The sequence below is a fragment of the Lepisosteus oculatus genome, chromosome 6 (genome assembly GCF_040954835.1).
Source record: "Lepisosteus oculatus isolate fLepOcu1 chromosome 6, fLepOcu1.hap2, whole genome shotgun sequence".
Taxonomy (NCBI): domain Eukaryota; kingdom Metazoa; phylum Chordata; class Actinopteri; order Semionotiformes; family Lepisosteidae; genus Lepisosteus; species Lepisosteus oculatus.
The window spans coordinates 24,622,455-24,642,682 of NC_090701.1; the positions used below are offsets into that span (position 1 = coordinate 24,622,455).

General features: G+C 38.2%; 1 protein-coding gene across 3 annotated transcripts in view; it reads right to left on the reverse strand.

Moving 5' to 3' along the window:
• Positions 1 to 6,651, reverse strand: part of LOC102696915 (collagen alpha-1(XV) chain-like) — a 114,778-nt gene extending 108,127 nt beyond the window's left edge. The window contains exons 1-3 of one of the 3 annotated variants that reach the window (XM_069191098.1): positions 6,593 to 6,651; positions 5,095 to 5,228; positions 4,926 to 5,002 (exon numbers count right to left, since the gene is read on the reverse strand). In XM_069191098.1, coding sequence (XP_069047199.1) covers positions 4,926 to 5,002; positions 5,095 to 5,105 — 88 coding nt within the window. In that variant the 5' untranslated portion in view covers positions 5,106 to 5,228; positions 6,593 to 6,651. Of the gene's footprint in view, positions 1 to 4,925; positions 5,003 to 5,094; positions 5,418 to 5,532; positions 5,551 to 6,592 lie in introns of those variants that run through there. The other 2 variants (XM_069191099.1, XM_069191097.1) reach the window with 2 other exon arrangements.
• Between the last annotated feature and the right edge of the window lie 13,577 nt (positions 6,652 to 20,228).

The following is a 20,228-nucleotide window of genomic DNA, read 5'->3' on the forward strand; positions in this document are numbered from 1 at the left end:
GAACCTCGCCAAAAATGTTTTTATTTTTGAAATCTCAAAAAACAGCAAGTCAGCAGCCTCAGCAAACGCTTTTTTACTTCTCGATCCCTGAAGAAATTCTTGTGTTATGCCAGGACATGGCTCACATGGATCGATGTGTTTGCTGCTTTCCCTCTTGTATTAGGCCTCGTGAATACCGACTGCTGCTAGTTGAGATTTTAATTTTTCGAGCTTTCTTTTCCGTAACTCACTTTAAGCGGGAAAGTCCACATCATACGTTTTGTGTGCAGTTTTGATATGTTGTTTGATGTTTCCCTTTTTCGCATACATGCTAGCATTGCAGATTTGAATGTGAAAGTACAAAAAAATAATCCTTCTCCCATTCCTTGTGATAACAGTAAATTCTGGTCTCTTTGCTTCATCATTTTCGCTGAAACACTACAACTACCAAATAGGCAATCAAACTGTTGGTTAATTTGTCATGGCCAGTCTGTTTCGTTCCACTATGCACTGTAGTGAATGTGGGGTTCGTGGTGGCAATAACCAAGAGAATGTTCTTGGGTAGCTCACACAACACTATTTACGGAGCTCCTGAAGCCATTTTTTCCATGTCAGCCAGTTCTCAGGGAAAAGACTCTTACAACCCATTCGACTAGGGTTAACCACACACAAGGGCAGTCAAATGCATGACATAACATGCACAGGACTGAATGAAGTTTTAGGCTAGCGAAAAAAGTAAATAGTCAAATAGCTCATTTATTTTTTGCCAACCATTCTTGCGATTTGTGTTAAAATGTCATAAACAAGGTTTAAAATGAAAGAAGCCATTAGCGCCAAACACAAGGATGACATTTGCTTCTGCATATTATAGATCTTTAGTGAAAAAGTCATACACTACTGGATCTGCAAAAATATTTTTTTTTGGAAGATATACATTACTCACCTAATAATTAGGGGTAAAGTTAACAAATTTACTGAAAGGGTGTAATGTACTAGGGCTTGGCTGTCACCATGCTAGAAGGATTTGCAAATATACAGAAACATTTGCATTCTGTTGGCCTTCTGCTTGGACCCACAATTAAACTGTTGAAGTTTAATGAAGCAAGCGCGAACTAGAGAATAGGGACAATCTAGAAACCCCACTAGAGGTACAAACATTTGTTTGTTCATTAATTTAGAAAAAAATACATTTCATATTGCAATGATGTGCACTCTTTGTAAGGGTTTTATTTCATTTTGGAAAGGCTGGATCTTATATATAGGGTGTATGCTGCAAGGAACATATATTAAAATGGTACGAGGTGTGTCAAAAACTGTTTGGGACACATGTCTAAATATGTAAACACACTAAAGCACATTTTCTCCAGTCTCTGCAAAATGTCATTTTTTCAGGATCCTGCTGAGTTTCTCAACTATTAAAGGTGAGCTTTGGAGTAGATGTCAATTTCCATGATCACAGGTTGGAGCTTGGGTCATGTCATTAGTGAAATACAGTCAGGATTCCCAAACAGCAGTGGATAATTGGCTGAGCACCACTGAGGGTAGGATGAGATCAGTTGGTCAGGGTGCTCTCAAATCTCAGTGACAGTGTGACTCCCTTGGCCACCCAGGCAGTGATGGTGAGGGACACACCTTTCCTCCAATTGGTTATGTTCTAAGAAACAAATTGGCTATTCCAGATCAGATATAACAAATATAAGTGGCAATTCAATTTTTTTAATGGAAAAAAACTATATTTAGTTTGATAGGTCAGAGTCAAGTGTGAAAAACAGGAAAGGAAAAGCAAGGACTTCTTAACGGGACATTTTCAACAGAAATTATAAAAAAGAAAGATTACAAATTCTTCAGGATGCAATAGGTTGTTGAACTCCACCATTGTGAATAATTCTTTACAAATAGCTTGAAATATACCACTGGGATGGGTTCATAATTTAATTCAGTTTAAAACATTGCCTCCCTTAGCCTGTACAAGAAACAGAGAGATATGAAACACTGCTCAGTTCAGAGCCAACACCAACCAAAAAACCTCTTTATACTAGTACTTTGGGTTTCTTGTGATGTTTTCATCTTGGCCTCAATCTGGCCACACACCATGCCTGTCACTTGTGGCATAATGTGAAACTAACTTGAAACACATGTTTGAGAAAGCAAAACTGTCAATTCTAACTGTTATTCTCTAGACACCTCAGCTTTTTTTACATCTGCATCAATGTACAGCTAACAAAGGGCCACATGAGAGGGATGCACTAGTCCTTCAAACACAAAGAGCGGAGGTGGTTCAGAGAGGCAGAACGTCATCTTCTGACCGCCTTCTGCATACCATACTCACATACAGTACTACCTGCAACTAGGTAACCAGACCTCTACACCTCGTACGTTGTCTCCTTTTGAAATAACTGCACTTCACATGGTAAACTGATACAGTGTACCATTCAATGGCTACAAAAAAGAATGACGTAATAATTCACATCTTATGTCTAGCAGATATTGTCTGTAGCCAGTGTTCCAAAGTTAGGGGAGATCAAACCGATTTGCTTCTGCACACTGGAAGAGAACTAAAGATCCAGTGGACATTTAGATGACACACTGTGATGAACAAACCGACTTGTGAGAAATTATTATATGTATACAGTAGGCTTTTTGTTTAGCTGAATTGGTAAAAATCATTACAAAAAGCAGTTAAAATTAGGTTTAAAGCAAGAGCTAAACATGCAAATTTAACATTAAATAGCACTTGCATACTCCTTTTTTTCTAAAAAAAAAATCAATTTATGTTCATATTACTTCTATTTTAATCTTTACACATATAGATTGCAATTCCACATGTTCAGCTCTATTCCCATGGACGAATGGTAATTTTTAACAGAAAGATTCTGAACTGGCAGCCTTCAAGCACACAGACTCTGGGGAGAGGGATGTGAGAGGCTATTGCATCCAGCACTGCAACAGCCATTATAAAATATAGCTAAGGTATTGTGTCTAATTTAGATTTAATTTCCCTTGGAGATTTGGATGGTGGCCTACACAGAAAAGAAAATGCTTTTACCATCACTAACTGGCAGCTCCTTTGGAAAGTAGATTTAAGAACTGAAACTTCAACAGAAGGAATAGGCTTTCATTAGGCAGGAATTATACTCAGGTCATTGGTTTCGGATGTATAATTTGAAGGTTGCTTAAATGTCTAAACATATGTAAAATGTATAAGGTAAATGGTAAAGTTCTATTGTTGAAAAAGTATATATTCAATCGTTAATAAATAAATGCAACAGGTCTGGGTCAGTTGTTCAGCAAGCAGCAAGACAAAATTGACCACTTAGCTCAAAGGAAGCAAGGCAACAATAATATTAGAACTGTTATAGAGATTTTATTTTTATTCCAAGTGGAGATTTCATAAGAAATGCTATTTTTTCTACTTCAAAATACTAATACTTTCCAAGAGAAAAAAAGAGAGCGACAATAATAACCCCCCCCCAAAAAAAAAAAAACAACAAACCTTACAAAACTAATTTTTCAAATGAGTGCATTTTATTATTATAGGCAAAAAAATGTGTTACGCATTTCAACATTAATATACAATGCTCCTTTCAATGAACTGAGAAGGGCTTGAGTTGCAGTCCGTTTTGGAGTTTCCATGGTAACCGATACCGTAAAACAGTTTTTTTGTTACACGTATGTTCCATGTTCCAGTCTGGTGGGGAAATAAGTCTGTATCTGTTTGCCAGTTTATACACTACGACGGTTGTTTTAATGAATTAAACCACACTGCTGTGTAGCGTGCATTACGTCACATAAGTTTGGAAATAATTAACTTATTAGGTCATGATGCTTAAAAAGTTAAGAGGGATGGTCATGTTGATCATCTTAGTCTTACATCTGTCAGTAAAATGTTATAGTTGAAAACGCCGAATGAAACTTTTGTTTTTCTAAACTAAAAAGACATTAGACATGGAAACTTCAGTCCACCTCAGTTATCCCTATGTATATGTCTTATTTGCATTGTTGTCGACGCTTTCCGTTTCACTGGAGCTATACAATCCTTTAGGCCACAGAGGGACAACAGTCCTTTTATTACTCAGACAACAGCACTGACAGAGATTACTTTATTATCGATAACGATTACATGATTAATTCTTGTTTATTTGCTTACTTTTCTATGAAGCACTTTTGGGTTGTTGATTAACCCCAACGACAGCAGTTAGACGGCGCATTTGTCCTAAAATGGTCGGAACGTTTTACAGGATGGTGTACCACAGCGGTTTCGCACATTGCTATCAACTTGCAACTTAAAGTTCTTTTCAAAAATAAATAACAACAAGATGGACAGTAGAGGCCAGCCGTCTTAAACTCAATTCTTTTCATCACTTCTTACTCCTACACGGGACCTCCGAGTCATAATGATGCTATTGTCTTGCGCTATGCGACTTTCACTATCTGGAATTATCCTTTCAAAGCTGACATAAAAATGCCCACTTCCTCTACAAAACTGTAAATATAGCACCACAACATCTAAAGTAATCGCTAAATAATCATTTAATCATTTAATATTATGGGCAACCAAAATTTGAAGAATTTATTGAAAACTGCAGGTTTTCTTCTTTCTTTGCTCGATACGATTACCGTTTAACGCTATTTATCTACTGATACGCCTGACTCACAAAATTTTGTGATCCCCCTCCCCCCGGTGAACTCGCAGAAGAGACATTTCATTGCCATCAAATACTGCTGCACGCTGTATTTTGATAAACTTTGATTGACTGACTCTGTCTTTAAAATTTACCTTTTAAATACTTCCATCACTTGACACTCTGTATCAGAGCAGTTGTCTGATTTACAACTGGTCGTTGCACGATTAGCAGTCATACACACAAAATAACATTCCAAAATCCTGCTGTTTAGAATGGAGTGGGAAGGTCTCGTAATCCCACAAAATAAGTGTCATACTGTACCTTCCATAACCTGAGCTGTGCTGGAAAGATGGCAGTACCAAAGGAGAAGCTGTACCCCAAGAGGCCACCGGGAGAGCCTATATGGATGAAAGGAGAGAATGTATGTATTTAATGGAAAAGGCACAAGAAAGTTATTTATGGTGTGTAAAAACAATTGTAAACTACTTACCGAGTAGTCATCTTGGATTAGTGATAGGGCTTTTTGCGTAAAGTTTGTTCGTGCATAAGTCCTTCTGTAGGAGTTGGAGCCCGCTCTCTCACTCACTCTTTCAGTCCCTCTTCTCTTTCTCTGTCTCCTCCTAACTGCCAGCAGTTCCAGATGAAACAAAGGCAGCTTTAGTCCTTCAGTGACTCAACCGGCCCTCAAACACTGAAACCTGACTCTCCTTATTCCTCCGGCAGACCACCGCCTTAAACTCCCCAACCTACTCTCCCACCTAACTTTGGCCACGACCCCACGAAAACCAAAGTGGCCTGCCTGCTCATCCCTCCTGATATTCGAGTTTCAGTTTCAAAGAGAATAACCTTGGGGAAAAAAAAGAAAAACCCAACGAGTCACTTAACTTCAGTTTTCTGTGTAAATAATGCAAAACGTTCTTATACTCACCGGGTTAATATATGAATTGATATTTGTTAGACAATTTCCAGGTCAAAAGATGTTAGAACTTATTCGTGAATTTAATTTAAAAATGTTTTCATCTCGCAGTATGTGGCTACAGAATAACGTCATAACGACATCATGATAAAAAAGTTGCTGTTGCAGAAACGCCGCAGCGATTGTAGGCTGTCCATGCCATGCTGTAGAAACATTTACAGTACAATGCTGCCATTATCTAAATATTTCATTAAAAATACGGTGTGAAGCAGTGTTAGCTTGACAACTTTGGGATTTATTAACATTTTGGAGTCTTAATAATATGTGTATATAACATCCTCAATAAACATCTTCAAAATACAGTAACTGCGATAGCGTTGAAAAAATCTTGCTAAAACATTTTGTGTAGTTAAAAAAATACAACCTTATTTTAACTTTAAGAAATGTTAATGTTCTGTTAGGTGTTCTCTCCTTGAAAGATGGATTTATTAATAAGCATTGCATTTAAATCAGAAAAGAACTCTGCCAAAAACGTTTACGAGTCCCTTCATGTTGTACTGTACTTATTCTAAGCTATCGAGCGAATGCCCTAGTCTCTTCTCTTATGCTACTGTAAACATGCCATTTAGGTTTCTCAGTTTTACCGCGTGGTACAGGGCTACACTTTATGCTGCTTTTAATATGTACAAGGTACAATTTTATCGGGGTCAGTTTATGTTAGAGTTATGCCGATCTACAGTATGTAGGAAACTGCTCAGATCGCTGTTGTAGTCCCTATAGTGTCACAAGAACACTTGTAATGATTATGTTATGTATCCATCTTTGTTATTATATCATACTAATCTATATACATATTACATCATATACTTACTGTACTATTTTATTCATGTGGATTTAAGGCAACACATAAAATTTAACTCAGATGGAATATGGTACGAGGGGAACAGCCACAAAGAAGGATGCCACTCAGTCCAATTTCCTCAGTCTCTGCAGTGGTTGGGCATTCAGTGTTCAGTGTTTTCTCCTGGCCTGTTCATTTGCTCCCTACCCCCAGGAGATCCCAGCACAGTACCTCCGTTTAGCTGCCCATGTGCTCTTTTGGTGGATCCTGGATTCTTTTTCTTCTCTCTTGCGGTCCCTCAGAATGAGTCGAGGCACTCATGGGAGGACGAGAGAGCACCCGTCTGCTCTTTTTTATCCCCATCATTAGCCAGTCCCCTTCAGAGGGGATTTTCAAAAGGTTGTGTCAGGGCCAAGTGTGTCTACTTGATTACGAGGAGGAAGCTTGAGTCGTTTGACAACTGCAGATCTGCGGGTGTCATGAGAACCTGTCACTTCTTTGTTTCCTTTCCTGCTTTCCCCCTCTGCTCAAGGTCTGCTCCAAGCTGGCACAGCAACCCCATACAGTACACCTCCATGTGCCAATGCCTAAGGTGTGGTAATTATGTTATGTCTGGATGACCGGTGTGTTCTCAATTCTTGCTAATTGTTTCCTGCCCCACTGTCTGCAAGACTTTGAAGTTGAAGACTTTGGGTGATGCACACATTGACATTTTCCTGACCACTAAATACAAACTTAATTACTCACAGCCTATTCCTTCTTCATCTGTTGGTATCTGTGACAGTTTTTCTTGAATTCCCAGCCACAGATACAGAACCGAGAATGCAAGTGATATTGGGAATTACGAATCCAGGAAGGATCAAGGCTGGTGTAGGGAACACCATATTTATATCATGGCAAAAATTCTAAGAGGCAAGGAAGCGGGTTATGTTTGCTTTATTGACCTTATAATAAACACTGTATTTTACTTTCAAATTCCATCTGAATTAAAATGATGTATTACCTTAAATCCACATGAATACAGTAGTACAGTTAGTATATGATGTATTATATAATGTATGATATAATCACAAAGATGGATTCATAACAATCATAATTTGCTGTCTTATTTTCCGAATGGAATGACATTCCAAAAAACTCTATTATTCATCAGACATGGGTTAAATAAGAATTTAAGTATTTATATTTGAAAATGCATTTTCAAATAAAGAGCCCCAAAATACTTTTATTTCATTTATTTGAATGCCATTTTGTAAAAATCAAATATTTTATCCAAGTCCCTCCATCCACCCATCCATTTTCTAACCAGTATATCCCATACAAGGCTGTGTGGGAGCTGAAGAGAGCTTACAAGCATGTCAGGTAGTGTGTTAAGTTATTTTCAAATACTCCCCTAAAATACTGTAACGCAACGGGGGCTCAGGCGGGCGCCCTTGCCGCATCTGGTCGGCCCAAAGTATAGGTGGCTCGAACCCGGGACTTCCACGTCTCTCTGCAGTGACCTAGCCCTGTGAGCTAAAGAGAGATCTCTCTACAGCCCAGTAGCTGTAGTCCTGCTATCACAGGGAAGGGTGGTGACGTCACCCGCTCTGGTACGCCGGCTCTTACACACACTGCTTGTCGGCCGTAAGCGTTACACTCTCCCCCGCTTAACTCGCCGTCCCCGGCGAAGGGCTATCCCGCCCCGCTTCTGACACCAATGTAACGCAACGGGGGCTCGGGCGGGCGCCCTTGCTGCATCTGGTCGGCCCAAAGTATAGGTGGCTCGAACCCGGGACTTCCGCGTCTCTCTGCAGCAACCTAGCCCCGTGAGCTAAAGAGAGATCTCTCCACAGCCCAGTAGCTGTGGTCCTGCTATCACAGGGAAGGGCGGTGACGTCACCCGCTCTGGTACGCCGGCTCTTATACACACTGCTTGTCGGCCGTAAGCGTTACAATACTATTTCAAACTATTTTCAACATTTATTTTTCAAATACCCTTAAATAAGGTTTGTGCAAAATGGGTTCTGCAAAAAGAACTATCAATTTATAACAAGGACACCTTAATTTCCAAAGTCTTGAATCTTGATTTGTAATCTGATAGACATTTAAGGGATATGAATGTTTGTTCCCACAAGGTGTCATCAATCACGCAACCCAAGCCAAGTTCAGGCTAATTTGTGAAGTGCATTTGAAGATGTTATTGGAAGAACAGTGAAGAAAGAAATAAGATGTGAAAAAGGGGTTAACTAATTTCTTTCTGCACAAAGACATGCCATGCTTAGGCGCCTTTGAGTTATGGCAGGGATGGGAGTTAATTTATATGAAATTCCATGTGCAAGATGAAGACCCCCTAACTAAGGAAAGATAAAACCAACCATTAAAAGTGTTCAAGGTCTTGTGAATGGCCAGACACAGGTGGCCGCCCCATTACCATGGTAACAACTTGTGTCGGAAGCGGCTGAAATTTGCTATATTAACTGGAAGTTTTGTACATATACAGTATTTCGAACAATACTTTGGTCTTATTGTTCCTTTTATGCAATAAACTCAGTTACTTAAACATCATCTCGGGTTCCAGAACTTATTTGTCTGTTACTACAACAGATAATAGTAGACTGTGTGGACTGAGCTGCTTTGTGTTGTGGCCCCTTCTTGACTGAGAATCTGTCCTGGCTACTAACCCCTGACATAGAGGGAGAATACCCATTTTGTTTATCTTTTTCTTGTTTATTTATAACCTTCTAGTAAAATCTTACCTTGAGACTAGTGAATTGTGACCCCAGCAATGGACAATCGTGGCTCCTGCGAGATCCAAGATTGTGTATCACCAGAAGATACTGAGGGAAACATCAAAGCTCTTTGTAAACACTGCAACAGGAGACTTTCCTGTTAGATGGAGGCTCTCTCCAGCCTGCTTTCACATAGGGAGGTATGTCATGTATGTGAATTGTTTTATTGAAAGTATATATATAAGGAACAAGTAATAGGTTTATTCCATGCTGAAAAAAAAGAAGAAATAAAACACAATGTTTCGGCTGTGGAGCCTTTTTCAGGTGTGGCTTCTTCTCACACCTGAAGAAGGCTCCACGGCCGAAACGTTGTGTTTTCTTTCTTCTTTTTTTCAGCATGGAATAAACCTATTACTTGTTCCATTGCAGCCTACGCATGCTGACGCAGCTACCCACCTGAACTATATATACATTATATAATATTGAACCTAATATATTGAAGTATTCTGGGATAAAGTATATATATATACTGTATCTGATAAGCACAGAAGACGTGTCTTTTTTGTAACTGTATTGTTTGTATTATTTTGTATTGTATCATTGTCTTATTTTTTTGTTAAAAAAGATTTGTTCGTCCAGGTTGACCCTGATTCTATTACTCTTCTGCCAGAACTGAGAGTAAAACTCACATGCCACTTCCCAGGTGCCTCAATTAGTTACCTACAGCGTAGGTACACTTTAGACATTTAATTATACTGTATTTATTTAATCCCTCATCTTTAATTTAACAATACTAAATGTAAAGTGTAAATAGTAAATTGTAATTAAAAAGATAAATGAGACATATAAATGCTGTATTGATTTTTATTACAAATGAGTCAACTGAGCACATGAAAAGGTACTGTATTTTCAAATACATCCAGAAAATCCAAAATCCAAGTCATTTGTTAAAAATACTTTGTTTTAAAAACGTATTAAAAGATGATAAAGATGTAAATACATCTCAACACTCTCTAAATGTATTTCGAAATACAAATATTCAACAAGTATTTTCAAATAACAATTTCCTAAATATTTTTTCAGAAATGTATTTGAAAGGACCTAAAATAATATAAATATGTATTTGACTCTTTGATTACTTCAAAAGGCAAAATGTGAAACCTAAATAACTGTCTGGAATTACACACATTATCAGCTCAGCCCAGCAATATAGTGCTGCTGTACACAAGAGGCTTGGTCTTAGATGTCAAGTGAGATAGGAAAAAAATGCTTCTGATATCTGTGTGACAGGAAAGAGCATAAGGACAGAAGAAAAGTTCGAGAGCTGCAGTGGCTCAACAGGGAATAACACACAGACATTAACCCTGAAGGACATCTTTGAAGTTGATTCACTGTTTTGGGAAGGCCTGACCAAAAGAAGGCAATGTGCGATGATTCAGGGGGCAGGACTGGAGCAAGAACTGCAAAAAGTCCTGAGAGTTCCAAACATGTAAACATTCCATTTTCTAATTCACATATCTTCAGCTCTGGTCCCAGAGAACTACGGGTCCTGACCTTCTGGTTATAATTCCAGTGCAGCTCTCTAATTGTTATTTGAACCATTTGTTGTCCTAACAAATTTAGATTAAATATATTTTGCTACTGACTGACAACAATTATGAAACCTAAATAACTGGGGTTCTTCAGAATCAGGTTTGGAGACCAGTGCTCTAAAGCCGCCTTGCTTTTATGTAATTTAATCTCATGAATTTTAAACGTGTTATCAGGAAATACCCTGATAACTTCTAATGTAAGAACTGAAGGTTAACAGATTATAACAGCTAGATTATAGTTAGACTAAAGTGTCACTAATACACCCTCTTTTGCATTTTGCATTTTGTATAACGCTACTATAGAAAATCAAAACTGTGATATGCTGTAAGCATTAAATAGAAAATGGAAAATGAGCATCTCAACTGAGTTTACATAAACACAATGAGCACTTTGACTTTGTTCTTGAAGGTGATAAAGCTGCTGACAAGAACCTACAATTGACATCAACAAATAATAAAGTTGTAAATGTATAATTTCCTTCCATAAAAGTATCACATATTTAAACATTTTCTATACAGTATATACAATTAACAGCCAAACCAGATAAATTAATAGTTTTATAAAAAGCTCAGAATTGGCTAGAAAACTCACAGATTTTGTTAAACTAGTCCTCAGTTACTTTCAGTCAACTTATCTCATCGGAGATCAAATAAAGTGGTTGGTTACCGAGTTTGTTCTGCCACTGAAATAGTTTTGATGACAAGAAAACAGACTATCATCGCATTACTGAGACTTCATCATTTAACTCTACAATATTAGCTCTTCATATTTGTTTAAAAACATACACACACACTAAAAATATGATTGTACTTCTTTCAAAAACAAAGAAATTCCTAGCTCTTTTCTAGGGAACAGCTCTTTTCCATTGTTGAACAAAAGAAAGATGCAAGCTGATATGGTATTGGGAACACTGTCAGAGGCATGCACTTAAGGGTTTATCATAGCATTCCCATCAGCTTTTCTCTTTACTCACCCTTAGGCAAATATACCATTCTTAGAAACCTTTTCAACTTTTGGAGTATCAAGACCCAGAAGCCAGAGAGATCATAAGTGGAGACGTGGGAGCTGCAGGGACACCAATATTAAACTCAAGACAGATTTCCAAGTAGACTAGGCAATAATGTAAAAAAGCAAAGTTAGAGTGTTACCTACCAGTATTTTCTGCACTAACCAGACACACCATTAAACATCAATGACTGGCCAAAAAATTGAACTGTGCTGTTAGAACTGGTGAATAAAATCGGTGATAAATGATAAATGGTCTTCCAGTTAAAAACTGGAAAAAAAGTGTTTAGAATTTTATTTGAACTTTGTTTTGTTTTTTGTATCTTGGGTATTTTTTTCTGCTCTTTATTAATTTTTGTGTGTGGATTTTTCTTGTCTCACACTCTTTGGTAATTTCACAATTCATGCTTTCCCAAATTTTTTGTGCTGCTTGTTTTCAGTTGCCAAGTGACATCAGTTCCTGCAGCAGTCTCTTGATTTCTCTCCTTAATTTGTCCATCACTACAAATTTCTGCTATGCTGTGTGGCACATTTGCCAGATTGAATTTGGAAGCCTTGCTAATCTGCACTGGCTGTGTACTGGAATGTTTTGGTGATCTGTGAATGCTTTGTCCATTGTGCTGCTTTGGATCCTTGGTTTTGATTGAGGACAGGTCTTGTTTTTTACTTATCCTGCCTCAGTAGTGCCTGCTTATCTGTGTTCTTTACAGGATTGCCTCTTTACCTGCTACTGTGTATTGTGCTGTTCATACCCAGCTTGAAGATTTACCTGATGCCAAGGAGTTCTGTGACTGTATTCTGTGGTGGTTTATGTGTGTGCCGATGCTTGGTGACTTGTAACTATCTGATCTGTGGTACTTGCCAACATGTTGACATCTCGACATCTCAACACCCCGGACACCCTCACCAACCCTAACCTTGTTGTCACCACACCTGAAGAAGGCTCCACGGCCGAAACGTTGTGTTCTCTTTCTTCTTTTTTTCAGCATGGAATAAACCTATTACTTGTTCCTTTGCAGCCTACGCATGCTGACGCAGCTACCCACCTGAACTATCTCGACATGTACTCTTTCTACATTCTAAGATCTCTTTGGTAAAAAACATGGTAAAATTTGCTATTTTTAATACCAAATCATTAAAGAATTTGATTTTTTTTCTAGCTGAAATGTGGTACTTTTCTTTTGCTGTTGAATAAGATTCTGTTGCAGAATTTTATATTTTTTGAATGGATAGCAGTACCACCTCTTCTGGTAGTTCTAATTTATTGTCCCCTACTACTACAGTACATAGCCTTTTCAACTGTTGACACTTTTAATTCTTGTGGTGTGAATCCTAAAGACTCAAATATCAAATATATATATGGAGTATAATTCAATTCAATTTATATTTATATAGCGCCTTTCACAACAATATTGCCCCAAGGTACTTAACAAAGCTAAGTGATATAATGCAATGTGATATTTCAACCTTGGGAAAGACCCATAGGAATATCTGAAACAGAAACAGGAATGATAGATATGGTTAATAGTTGCTTTATTACTAGTTTGACAGAGTACCAAGAAAGGGAAATGCTTCTATAAATCTTATCTTTTCAAACAATGAAGACAGAGTGAAAAAAACATTACAGAACTATAAACAATGTGGTATGAAGTATATTTTGAAGTTATTCTGGTTGAATCCAAAGGAAAAGTTTACAATTTCCATTCCAGAAAACTGAGTTTGAAGGAACGAGACACAGATTAAAAGACATTCCATGGAACAGGATAATTATGTAATACTGTAAGTAGAATATGAATGGCAACATAGTTTAATCAGTTTCTAACTGAAAAATGATTCAGTTAAAGAAAAAAAGTACACTGAACTGCCTGCAAGGTCCATTACTGCTCTCACAGGTTCATGTTTTTCTCATTGCTATGGGTGGCTACTTGTGTGACTGGATAGGTACTGTAGATAAAATGAATTTTACCACCTGTGCATTGGACCTATTCTTATAAAAATCCTTAATCTCAAATTTAACATCTCTGCTCTTTATCCTTCCATCCATTTTCTATCCACTTCATTAGGGTCACAGGGGATCTGAAAATCTCAGCAGGCAATAGGCGCAAGGCAGGGTATACTCTAGATGAGATTTATATTCTTTATAATAGCTATTTTTAAGGAAATCATTGAAGTACTGATAGTTTTGGAATCTGGTTCACTTAAGTTGCAGCTTTTACTCAGCATTTGACTGATCATGTAGGAAACTATAAATAAATCAAATGTATTACTGTTATTGTTGTTACCGTTACAAAACCTGTAAAACATTACAGGCGACATTGCAGACAATGGATACATCCTAATAAATAGCATGTTTACTCAGTGGTTGGCTTTGTCTCATTACTAATTGGGATTTTTTCTGCTAGGAATAAATGTTTTTGAAGTCTTAGGTAAAGGGGAAAACCTTAAGGCATTTTGTTTTCATGAACCCATAGGCTTCTAGTCCTCAGTTGGAGAGTAGCCTGGATTCAGTGAATTCATCTATTATAGTTATATATTATTAGGAGGAAATGCAAGTTGAAATCCAGGACATCTTTATTCCAGTGTTAACAATGCGGCTATTCTCGCAATGTGCAACAGCCCATTCTGTGTAAGCCTTATCCAGACTAATGAGCCCACCATCCAGTTGAAAGCTTTTAATTATCATCAGCATAGCCAAATGACACTCTCCTAAGCGGTTTATTAATTTGTTTTTGAGTGAATTCATTAAGCTGAAACCCTGTTCACAGTCAACACTGGATGCTAGAAAAGTTCCCCCAATATCCATCAGCTTTGCAAGGTCACAAAACTATTACTTTTGAAGTGCAAATGTCACCATATCAGCAACGTTTGCATTTAATTTTCCATGCACAGCAAATTTAAAGTCATTGTACTGTTTAACTATGACAGAATTTTCACCTAAAAAGACTGGGTATTTTGAGCATAAAGCATTAACTTGCTCAGTTCCATGGATGAACAATCAAAGGCTGACCATTGTTGAACTTCATCTGCAGAAAACCTTTCTTCCAAATGAACACAAAGCAGGTTCATAAAAGTTAACAGAAAACTCATATCCACTGCAATGTTTTCTTCGCCGGTTTTGCAAAGCAAAGCCTTGACATTGTCACTCCATGAAACATTATCACCAAGATACTGCTTTCTTAACTTGCTCAGTTTCCCACATGCAAACTGAAGTGCATCAAGTGGTATCAGGCCACACCGTTGCAAAAGCTTACACAATGCAGCTAGTTCTTCTAAAACATCATTCAAAACTTCTAGCGCTATTTGGTATTCAATGTTTGTGAACTTCTTGTGGCAGTATTTCGAAATGGGATCATTCGATTTAACTTCCTCAAAGTACTCAGTCAGTGCCTCATAATTTCTGATTATTGCTTGCAGTGCAAAGTGCCTGGATAACCACCTGACTTCATTGAGAGGTCTGAAAGCAACAGATTCATTTTCAGAAGCATTGATAATTTATTGAAATGAGCATCAATTTGTTGTGGACCGAGAAAACACTTCATATATCATTCACATTAGAGTTTCAGTATCTTGTATTAACTTGACCTCTTTCCACGCTGTTTCACAAACGCCCAAATCCTCATGGTGTGCAACACAGTGTTGTTGAACTAAGTGTGGTATATCCTGCTTTAGTTTTGCTGCTACACCATTAACTCTGATCAACATCACTAAGGCACCGTCCAATATAAACATCACCATTTTCTGCAGGTCAAGATTGTGGTTGGCGTAAAACTGCTTGATTGCCAATATAGTAGAAGAAGCATCACATGCCTTCAGCTACACTATTCCACCAAAATAAGTATTATACACAGTAGAATTCTTAGGCCTAAATTTGAAGTACAGTATGAGGCATTTGTTGACAGATCTATCTGTGCTTTCATCAACTCTAAATGTATGAAAATCTGCTGAAGCTATTTCCTAAATCATTTCATTTTGAACAATGCTGTTGATAAATGATTATTTTTTTAAATTCCAACTTTCAGGAATTTTAACATACTTTGCCATATGTTCATCAATGTCTTGAACTGAGAGCAAAGAGGTATTCATTTTAATGGCTAACAGAACACTGTCGATAAGCACTTATCTGGGTTTGAATGTTTTCGTTCTTGTTCATCTGGACATTCATGCTGCATACGCAGCAGCCCTGCAGCGGTAGTGCAGGATTTTGGTGTCTGAGTTTTTACACACCATTGACATATGATTTGCTTGTGACATGACGCTTTAAAAAGTCAAGTTTCCAAATGTTGTCCCACCTCTTTCCACTAGCAAATTATCCTGGAACTTTCGCATCATGACAATACAAACAGAAATATTTCTCGCAATGGGACATATATCAAATTATAACTTTTCAGGTAGCAGTTTCTACCATTTCGTCTAGCCATTCCACTCTAAATGAACTTGCAGTTCTTTTGCGCTTAACACCCTTCACCTCTTTCGACATAGTGAATCAATATTTTTATTTTTTTAATAAAATAAACTTTTAAGTGAGTAATAAAAATGTGAAAATAGTTAATCTATGTTTCTACGATATTAATGTTTAACAATGATATAGAAAAAAACAGTTGGCAGTAAGCCTTTAGTTACAGGGCCCCTAGCTTATGGAACAGTCTCCCACCCCATCTTCGGGATGCCGAGTCAATCTCAGTATTCAAATCCAGACTGGAGACCTATTACTTCAGCCTAGCCTACTCACACCACATCATAGCCTGCTGCAACCATGGCTGCTGGTGCTGCTGTACATGCCATTTTGTGTCTCTGTGTTGGCCTACTAGGTAGATATATCTGTTCTGACCAAACTGTCCTATTCTCCTCCCCACATGTCCTGATGGCACCCGGGCTGGGCACCATCTGAGTTGGATGCTGCATCACTGCCATGGATCCAAGAGGGACATCGTGGATATAGCTATCGTTTAGGAGGATTTTGCTGGTCTACAGAGATCTGCATGGAGTACTGACATACAGAAGACATGATGGATGGATTAATACCCTTTAATTAATTTATTCCTTTTTTTAATTGTATAATGTTAGGATTCCCAAAGGGGTTGGGCAGCCAGTTGACCTTGGACCCCTCTTTTCTCCTTACTAAGGAGGATTTGTTCTGTATTCACAGCATGCACTTGTTTTGTTAAGCGCCTTTGGGCAACCCTGTTGTGAAAGGCGCTATATAAAAAGAAATTGAATTGAATTGAACGATGCACACTGTGTAAACCAGAAGAGGCTGTTTGTTGTGAAAGATAGAGATCCAAAAGACTGGGACAGTGATTCAACAAGCCCAGGCATAGAGACTGAGTGTCAAGCGAGCATAAGCAGTGAGGTATGAGACAACGAGAGCATAGATATTGATTGAGTAGCAATAATAATGCAAACAGCCAAGTTGGGCATCTCACAGCTAGTCTCATGTGGTCAATTTTGAATTTTTCAATTGTCGACCATGTTTTTTTATTATAATCATATCTTTTGGGAATTAATTTTTTTGCGTGCAGTTCAATCTCCTATGTGCGCTGATTTCACAACTTGTGTGTGCGCTCACAAGTGCACAGCTTAGAGAGAACATTGATTGTGAGTCTCCTTCACTTCACAGAGGAGCCACCTTCCAGTGTCACAGTTCTTGTTCCTGGGTTCCAGTGCTCTTGGACTCTTGGACTGTCCAGGGACTGATCAAGCTGTCCCGGGCTTGATCAGGCTGTTAAGAGTGGACCTGAGGTTGGGACCCTGCTTCATACCCAGACCTCAGCAGATGACTGTCTTGACCTGGTCACCGCGTTTCCTTATTCCTACCTGAGGATGCCCAACAGCCTCGTCTCTGGAGAAGCCTGATTGAGTGAGACCCCCATTCGGCCTGGAGTCAGATGCACCTAGAAGTTGACCACCATGTCTGGGAGTATCCTGCCTGGCTTCAGTGCCAGACCCCCAGTGGCTTGAACTGCACCTTGGGACTTAGCACAGCTTCAGACTTTGGTGGCTCTTCCCTGTGCACCAGCCTTCCCTGCACTTCTGTCCTCCAGTCCACCTGCCTACATCCTGGGCAACCACAGTGGGCTGTCCACCACCCTGCACAGCCCTTTCTCTGGGAACCTGGCTGCAGGAGTCCAGACCAATCCCAGCATGTCTGACTCCCTGTGCTGCCCGTGCTCACGGACCCTGGCCATGGACTTGAACAGACATTTTCGCCCACTCCTCCCTGCACTGTCCCACCCTATATCTTGAGTCTGTGACATCTACACCATCCCCTTCCCCTGGGGGTGGCATATGGTTGTACCAGAAAGAAGTCAATATGTTTTAAGAGGAAAAAATCTCCAGGTCCTGATGATATCTTATTTAATGGAATCAAAGAAATGAGATGTTATTCAGCCATCATTGAAAGAACTCTTACAACTTCAGAGATTGTAGTTAGAGCTCCTTTAACCATTTGTGTGGATCTGTAAGCTAGCAGAAGGAAAGATTATTAATATCTATACTGATACTGATAATATCTTTACAGATATGCGTGAGGAGCAATTCATAAATTTGCTAGCATATCGGAAGAAAGTAGGCTCCTTACTGCCATTAAGACCCCTATTGCAAAACCTGTCCTGAGGTGCAAGAGCTTACATTGGCATGTTTGTTACTGACAGTTGGCAGTAATTAAATCTGCCGCATATACTGCATCATATACTACATATTCCTCAGCTATAGGAAAAGGGAATAGTTTTGTTGACAGCTGATAAAGCAGCTGCTGTATCACATTGAAGTTTCATATCATCACAAGCGAGGGTTGACTATTTTGATGCAGATGGTTAAAGAATTGCAGGGCTTAGCATTTATAGAAGAGATTTGGTCTTGTATAGAGTAAGATTTACACACAGGGCATTTGAATTTATCCTCCTACTCGGGGTGTAGTAGCACCTACAGCTATTCATGTTACTCTAGCAGAATTATATCACGGGCTGGCCCATGTGAATTCATAAAGTATGTATCAAGTGGTACTTGGTACCCCACTAGTGGGGAAAAGTTTTACCAACAGCATTTAAAATTTTGCATTGCAATATGTGGTGTCTCAGAGTTATGAGTAAGGGTGACCCCATCACATAAGCACATCAGCTTAGGCCTGAAGAACCATTTCAAAATGCAAGTGGATTATATCAGGCTCTTACCTACTGTAAGTGCCATGGTAAACAATATTTATTGGAGATTACAAGGAGGTACAGTAGTAGCCTCCCCAGTGGCTCAGGCCACTGCCACCAGTACTAAGTACTGATTCGTGTGGTTTATTGAGAAATGTGTTTAACAAAAGTAATGTTCAAACACACAGAATATAAAAAATGGTGTACTCCGTTTTTCAGGAGACCTCTGATAAAGTTGCATATAAAAGATTAATTCTCAAATTACAGACATTTGGAATTCAGGTAAATGAATTTGGATTTAAAATTGCTTTAACAAATAGAAAACAGAATACAGAGTAGTAGTGAAAACTCAAACTAGGGTGTTGTAATTAGTGAAGTACTACTATCTGTAAAATGACCATTGCTTTTCTTAATTTAGAAGAATGATGTAGATATGTTATAGTATGATTAGTCAGGACTAGTCAGGTTTGCAGATTATACCAAATTTGGAGGATTTTTGAACATTGTAGAATTCAGAAGGATTTTAATAAAATTCAAGACTAGACAAATCACCGGCAGATGACTTCTAATTCAGACATGCCAGTAGCAAAAAACATTGACTATAAAAACAACATGGGAAACAATCAGGTAGAAGAGGCTACTTACCATAAAAAAGTTTTCTTTTTATGTGAACACACCATTTACATCTTCTAGACAATGTGGGGAAGTTTTTGAAGAGAAATGTTAGATTTTAGTCAAAAGTGTGGAATTCCTTCCACCCACATGACCAAGTATGTGTTTGAAACCAATATCATAGCTTCCTTCAGGAAATGGCTGGCTGCTTCTCTCAGTGTAAGCAAACAGTTACCTGTATATTCCAGTTACACTATTTCAGAGATGCTTGAGATGTTGAACCAACTAAGCCGCATGTTTTCATCTTTATTCACATAATCTTATTTGATTAGCTTAATCTTTTAAAAGTGTTATTTTATCCAGGATATCTGAGTGAAAAAACGGAAATAGTACATAATATAACACCACATTCTTGATAGCATTATCAAATGTTGGACGTGAAGCAAGGTCTAATATTAACAAAACAAGAATGCCTTTGAAGCTCACATAAAATACAAACAAGAACAAGATTTTACCAAGTTTTACCAAGCACAGTTCCAAATTAGAGGCTATGATTCATTGCATGATGACAAGTACTGAGATGCACACGGCACTGGTCTGCAGTTGCTGATGTGTTTCAGCAGTTTCGGAAGTTCAATGTTATGTTTGTTTAATTTTGTTTTCATCCCCAACTTGAAAGACTAATTTGTAATTTTAATAATTGCTTTGAAGTCCCCTTACCAAAGTATGTCAATGAGTTCTCTAGTAGTACACATTACAAAGAATCCTGAGATTACATTAAAAGATAAGAAGTATGAATATTCTTTT